This window comes from Zootoca vivipara, chromosome 2 (genome assembly GCF_963506605.1).
Source record: "Zootoca vivipara chromosome 2, rZooViv1.1, whole genome shotgun sequence".
NCBI lineage: Eukaryota > Metazoa > Chordata > Lepidosauria > Squamata > Lacertidae > Zootoca > Zootoca vivipara.
This window is the reverse complement of record NC_083277.1, coordinates 18,249,118-18,256,165: the sequence shown is the minus strand read 5'-3', so window position 1 is coordinate 18,256,165 and position 7,048 is coordinate 18,249,118. Positions and strand designations below refer to the sequence as shown.

Below are 7,048 nucleotides of genomic sequence, written 5' to 3'. Positions count from 1 at the left end.
CCCTAGCTCACCAATAAGGAGTGCTGCTTATCATCCCTCCTGCAGCACCTTGAGATTTCTCGAGGCATGAATCCTGTGCACTGCCAAGTCCATCTCCATAGAATTAAGGGATGGATAGAAATCTTAGAGCACCATCCACCCATTACTTCCAAAGCCTCCATGGGCTTCAATTTCAAGTTAATAATATGTGCCCCACTCCCATTGCAATTGGGACTTTACTGTGGCAGGAGTGCAAAGGGAATACAGTGGTACCTTGGTTCTCAAACGCCTTGTTACTCAAACAGCTTGGAACCCAAACACTGCAAACCAGGAAGTAAGTGTTCCGGTTTGCCAACATTTTTCGGAAGCCGAACATGCTCTGTTTTGAGTGTTATGCTTCTGTTTTGAGTGTTACGCTGAGGTCTGCCTGTTTTTGCTATTTATTTTGCGTTTTTGTTTTTGCGGCTCTTTTTTGTTCTGTTTTCGTGACTGTGTGGAACCCAGTTCAGCTACTGACTGATTGTGTGACTGCAGTACATTGTTTATTGCTTTCATTTTATGGATCAATGGTCTCGTTAGATAGTAAAATTCATGTTAATTTGCTGTTTTAGGGGTTGTTTTTAAAAGTCTGGAACGGATTAATCCACTGTGCATTACTCTCTATGGGAAAGTGTGCCTTGATTTTGGAACGCTTTGGTTTTAGAACTGCCTTCCGGAACAGATTAAGTTTGGGAAGCAAGGTACCACTGTAAATGTGTTTTTACGGATATCACCTGTGGCTCTCCAGATGTTGCCGAGCTATTGTCTCTGACCACTGGTTATGCTCGCTGGAGCTGATGGGATTTGGGAGTCCCACAACATCTGGGCAGCCACAGGAAAGCTACCCCTGTACTGGCAGCTTCAGGGTGCAATGGCACGACTCTGCTTTCAGACCACCCCATTTCTCACAGCTGTACAGTATCACACCAACCCACACATTCAAACATCATTAGTCTGAGGAAAGCCACTGTTCACAGGTGGGGCGGATGGGGGGAGAGAGATAGACCCTGCCCCTATGAAAGGAATACTGCAACAGTGTCTTTTGCTTCTGGGAAGCATACAATCAAGGCTCGAAGGCAAGAGTTCCTCCCTCTTGGTCCATCCCCATTACTTGGTAAAGGAACGAGCGACAAATAACACAGACACATAAAGGTCCAGCTTGGGGATACCTGAATGTATTTTGCATTCCAGTTATTTGCTCTTGGCACAGAACCAAGAGAGATCCCCGTAGATAGTGTAAGGCCCCAGACCTTTAACTCGGCTGTAGGAAAAGTGAAGATTCGGAGCAACAACACTTTTTCTAGGTTTTTTTAAAAAACAAAAACAAAACAAACACCGAATTACATGATTTCTCTAACTTGTGGACAGATGGGAGTAGTGGAAGGGAGGCAAAATCTGGCTGAGCTTGTTGCTACCAAGCTAGAGGAAACATCCCACAGTACATTTCAGAGAGCAATTCAAAGTGTTGGTGCTGACCTTTAAAGGAGCGTCTCCATCCCCATCTCTCAACCAGCTCCGAGGACCTTCTGGCGGTTCCCTCACTGTGAGAAGTGAGGTTACAGGGAACGAGGCAGAGGGCCTTCTTGGTAGTGGCACCCGCCCTGTGGAACGCCCTCTCATCAGATGTCAAGGAAATACAATAACTATCTGACTTTTAGAAGACATCTGAAGGCAGCCCTGTTTAGGGAAGTTTTTAAATATTCTGTCGGGAGCCGCCCACAGTGGCTGGGGAAACCCAACCAAATGGGAGGGGTATAAATAATAAATTATTAGAATAAACTGACTTGTTTTTAGTGTTTAGACCTTACTGACTGAGCCATTCTCTCACCCCGTGTGTGAGGAGGCCTGAGCTCAGCTGCATTTTAACCAGCCACTTTTGTTTCAGACAAGAATGGAGTCTGAAACTAATGGTTTTTTTATACCAATCATTTAGGAACTTTTTTGCCATTTTGTAACCAAGCAACATTTTACTGCCTTTGCAACTTTTTTTGATTGCTGTATGGAAAAGCACACGAATCTGACCTTTGAAGAATTTTGTAAGTAAACCCGTTTAAAACTTACTAAACGTATGGTTGATCTTCGTGCTAGCGAAGTGAGATACTTTGGAGAGAACTATTAAGAAGGGACATTTTGGAATTCATTGGAAAGGGCTTTTCTTTGCTGCATATTTTAACATGTTAAATCTCTGCTGAGGCTTTCTCACCAAAGAGTACTTGCCCCCAAAGTGGGTCTTGGCTTCCAGGGTTCCAACAGTTCCCCCCTCCTTACTACTACCCCCTCCTTTCTGCCCAGCACGGTAACTATATATACTAATGCCCACCCCTCACGAAAGGGGGGATAATTATTTGCTACCCTCCAATTCCAAGAAGGTACCCCCTCCACTTTGTTGTGCCTGGCGAGGCTGCCGTTGTATACTGCTTGTCGAACGCAGGACCTCCGCGACGGACACCACTGCGTCCACCATGGGGTGGAGGATATCCCGTGTGCGCCGAAGCTCCGCCTCAATCATGTTGAGCTCCTTAATCCTAATCTCCCTCTCCAGGTGGCTGTCCCTGGCCCTCGCCTCTCTATCCAGCTGGGCCTCCCTTGCCCTGGCTTCGCGGTCTAGCTGGGCCTCCCGTGTCCGGGCCTCCCTGTCCAGAAGCATTTCCCTCAGCATTGCCTCACGGAACTCCCCGGTGCTGATCTCGCCCCTCTCGTGAAGCGCCTCCATAGTCTCCCAGGTCCGACGGTAGTCGGTCATGATCTCGTGCATCATTTCTTCGTGGGACCGCCTCTTCCTCTCCCGCATGGACGCCATCCTCTCTGCTGTCGTCAGGGGGCGCCCCAGGGAGTTGTCCCGTCTGCCTCTGCCTGGAGAGGGAAAGCAAATTGTAATCTCTGGTGAGCTCTGTCAACTGCAAAGGTGTTGTTGTTGTTTTTAACCAATCGCTCAGCCCCGGCTGGCACAGTTGCAAAGGACAGAGAAGAGCAGGTGGCTGAGACTCCAGATTCCCTCTTTCCGTTTGGGTTTATCAGGAGAGCAGGGATTTACAGAAGCCTGAAGCTTTCTTTGCAAAGGTAGAGCAAGCTAGCACTGGGGGTGGGTGCAGGGGTTATAAGATGACTGGCAGGTGGTTTGGCCTGCAGGTTGGGGAGAAAAACCGGCCAGCTGGGCCAAAACACATCCCCCACCCCTGCGTTAGCGAGGGCCTCACTAGAGCCAAAGAGACCCGGGTTCAAGTTCCCCTCAGTCACAAAGCTCGCTGGGTGGCCTTGGGCAAGTCACCGCCTCTCATCCTAACCTGCATCAATCACATGTCTTTTCTAAGGATGACATGGTGTGTAGGAGAGAGCCATGTACTAAACTCCTTGGAGGAAGAAGGGGATAAACTTTCAATAAAGAGCAAGTCTCTTGTGCTGATCTTTAACATTGGCAGGTGGCCCCATTCCATTCCCTTGTTCCTGGATGCCGGGGCCCAGACTGAAAATGTCCCATAGAGCAGTATGAGAGCAGCCTTGAGTTCCAGGACAGGTGGGATATAAAAGTAGGAAAATAATAATAATAAAACGAATAACCCTAGTTGTATGCTACCATGTGCCACTGGTGGGTGTGCATAATGTGGCAACACGAGAAAAGGCCGTCTTTGTAGTGGCACACCTGGTGCTGAAATACTTGCCATTGCAGCCAGCGCCAGCTGGAGACCTGTTTGCCCAGGCATTTCCGGCGATTCAGGGCTGTGCTAGGTAGCATGCTCTATGGTGTGCGCTTCTGATTTACAGCCGTTTCGAATGGGATCTTATAGAATCTGCACTTGTACCCTGTCCTGGGATCCACTGAGGTGAAGGAAAGGTTGCAAATGCTCTTAATAAAATCGTATCTACGGTAAGCCGCAGCAGCAATTTTGTTTGGAAGAGTTTATAATGCAACCAAGCGTCATAATACATCTGTTGCCAATAATCAATGTCATGGGTAGCATAGCTATTCTCATATCGCCTGTGGAATCAAGCCCACTGACAGCCTTTCCCCACCCTCTCAGCCAGCCAAATCTGCCCCACAGACACTTTCCCTCCTGCCTCCATTTTCTGTCCTTCCTATAACCCTGCTTCCTTTTCCCTTGCCTGCCTGCCAGCTTATCCCACCATCCAATCAATTTGCCAGGGTGGAGCTGTGCACTCGCCCGGAATGAATGCCGATTGGCTGCAGGGATGAAAATCTAGGTAGCCTCCTCCCAGGCTCCTTCAGAGCCTCCCAGGCCCCCTCCCTCTCACATTCTGACCAAAATTGGCCAGGCCTAGACACACAGCACCATATGGCACTCCCGGCTAACCGGGGCAGTTTGCATAGCACCCAACCTTACGCAGGCTCCGCTTCCAAGACTAAATTTCAAGTCTGTTCCTCCCTGGCAAGGCAGATCTAATTCGGGTCTCTAAACAGGGGGGAAATCAGGTCGTGCCACCCTACCCAAGAGCCCAGAAATGTTCTTGTCGGTTCCCACAACTGGTTGACACTTTGCTGGCCAAACAGCCAAGAGCGCCCACAGAAAGGCCACCGCGGCAACAGAACGTTTGCTCACCAGCCACAGAATGGTGCCCATCTTCGCTGGGGCCAGCCACTGGTTGCCCATATAAAGGCAGAGATTTGTCACTGGGGCATTCCTCCCCTATTTTGGTTTCAATCACATCCGGGTCGCCGGCCACCAGCTCTCGCGAGACCCCGAGGTTCGGTTCCGTTTCAGTGTCCGTGTCGGCATCCATGCTCGAGAGGGTGTTTGGCGGCGTCATCTGATTGCCCTCCTCTTCGGAGACCTGCGCCTCCATGTCTTCCGCGTCTTCCGTTTTCACCACCACCCGGGCAGACCCGTCCATGCTCGGCAGGCTCCGGTTCGCCACGCCGTCCATTTCGCCGCCAAACATCCGGTCCAGCTCTCGGAAGTAGCGGCAGGAAACCGGCTCGGCGCCGGCGCACACCTGCGCATCCTTGGCTCTCCGGTAGCTGCGCTTCAGGTCCCGGGCCCGGTTCCGACACTGCGAGGCGTTGCGCTCGTGACCCCTGGCGATCATCTGGGCCGAGAGGTCCTCGTAGATGTCGCTGTTGGGAGGCCGGTTTTCGATCCACCTCAGAATCAGCAGCTCACCCCAGAGGGCGAGGAAGTTCCGCGTCTCCATCTCTGACCAAACTGGGGCGCGGGGCTGCAAGCGCTGGCGAGGGGTATGTGGCATGCCTGCTTTGGCCTTGCCCAGGATTATCAGCACTGGACTCCAGGCAGCTCCAGGTGCCCCCACTACCTGAGAGGTGCCAAACTTCCCTCAGGAGACCCAGCAGCCACAGCTGGAGGGAAGAACTCACAGCTTGCATGGAACAGGAAGGCACCAGAAGAAAGCCAAGATGGAACCTTTTGCACCAGCGAGTGTTCACATGAACAGTTGTTAGTCAGTAGTAACGTCGTGGGCGGAGCTTTGGCCGGGACTTGCAAGGATCTCTTTCGGACACTTGGCGTGGCCAATCCCGCCTCGAGGCGTCACAGCCCCCAACCCACCGAGTGGCTCCTTCCAGGGAGAGGTGGAAGCAGCTGCGCGAGCGGGCCAATAGGCCAAGCGGGGAGGCGGAGGCGGCTGCTGCAAGCAATGGATCCACCCTGCCTTTGCAGACAGGAAAAGGAAGGATTCCCAGCGGCGGCGGCGGCTTCCCACACACCCCTTTGCCCGCCTCGCCGGCTTTGCGTGCTGCAAGCGGTGAGAATCCATCGGAGCGCCTAGCGGAATCAGGGGAGGCTTCTCTCTGGAGCGCCTCTAAAGGAAAGCTACTGGGTCCCCCCCCTCTCTGCCTGCCTCCCCCTACAAGCCCCTGGATCTCTTGCTTTTCTTGCTCGGGTCGGGAGCAAGCAAAGCCATGTCAGCTTAACATATATTTCAAACAGCGCGAATGTTGACCTTGCAGAACTGCTTGCAATTGCGCCGCTGTTCTCCCCCTGCTGGTTTCGTTAGGGATTTGCAGAGCTGCAAGAAAGAAAAGAAAAAGAGATGGGTAGTAGCATCGGCGCCCCTGGATCAGTCCCTGAAAGAGCGTTCAAGAAGCTTGCAAACTTTTGCAGTTGGAAGCAATGCAGCAAATGGTCATGGAGGGCAGCGGGATTGAAGGGGCGGGGGCCATGCACTAGGGCTGCTTGAGAGACGAGAAAGACGTGGCATTGTGGAATGCTACCATTGATGTCTGGGGAAGAAACGAGGTGTTGGGGGGGGGGGATGCCAGTTGAAGCCGGATGAGTATGGCTGGTACTGCAAGAGATCCCGACCTCCGCCTCGTAGAGTCGTCTTAAAGATTTCTTACTCCGTTCCCCACGATTTTCAAACGCTTTGCTTTTGCCCTCTGGGGGGCGCCCAAGCCCGTTTTGTTAAAGCTGCATTACCGGTATACTGTATATCATATACAGTACAGCCAGATCGATAAAGGACTGGGATTTTCTCCTCCAATAGTTTAGACCTGGAATTAAAGTTTAGGAACCAGCAAACCTCCCAGAACCACCGGCTAGTAACATTATTGTTCATAGACAAGCCCACCCCGATATTTAGACTGTTGCTGCGTGTTTAAATCTGTTTTGGGTCTGTTGTTGATTTTATTTTTCTGAATGTTTTAAATTATTGTTAAATCTTTTTACCGTTTCCGTGAATTGCCTCGAGGGTTGTTATCGTTGTTGTTAGCAGTGTATATGTTTCTTTAATGAACAAATAAAAAAATAAAATATCAGGAGGTTTCTAATTACTATTCCCCCCCCCATTTAAAAACCAATCCAGATTCTTCCTCACTTGCTTGAATGCTACTGAGCACCTTTCTTTACCAGCCTGCCCCACACCGACTGACCTCTGGCCCCCTCACTATCCTTCAACCTAGCCTACCTCACAGGGATGTTGCGAGGAGGAGGAAACAGGAAACGGGCGCGCTGATTGGTTGGCTGGCAGCTTGGCCTGGCGTACCTACGCGCGCCGAGCGACAAACCAGCTCTGCGAAGTGAGGGCTCGGGAGGCGGCTTCGCTCGGCGGCTCTGAGCAT

The 7,048-nt window shown here is 51.3% G+C and overlaps 1 protein-coding gene across 2 annotated transcripts; it reads right to left on the bottom strand.

Moving 5' to 3' along the window:
• Positions 1–1,171: 1,171 nt before the first annotated feature.
• LOC118080926 (uncharacterized) lies at positions 1,172–7,003 on the bottom strand. 2 transcript variants are annotated; one of them, XM_035106962.2, is made up of 3 exons: positions 6,895–7,003; positions 4,575–5,997; positions 1,172–2,871 (listed from the first exon to the last, which is right to left on the bottom strand). In XM_035106962.2, the coding sequence occupies exons 2-3, from the start codon at positions 5,218–5,220 to the stop codon at positions 2,360–2,362; spliced, it is 1,158 nt and encodes a 385-aa protein (XP_034962853.1). In that variant the 5' UTR covers positions 5,221–5,997; positions 6,895–7,003; the 3' UTR covers positions 1,172–2,359. The 2 variants fall into 2 exon arrangements, with proteins under 2 accessions (XP_034962853.1, XP_060126843.1); XM_060270860.1 differs by lacking the exon at positions 6,895–7,003 and adding an exon at positions 6,657–6,846.
• Positions 7,004–7,048: the final 45 nt, after the last annotated feature.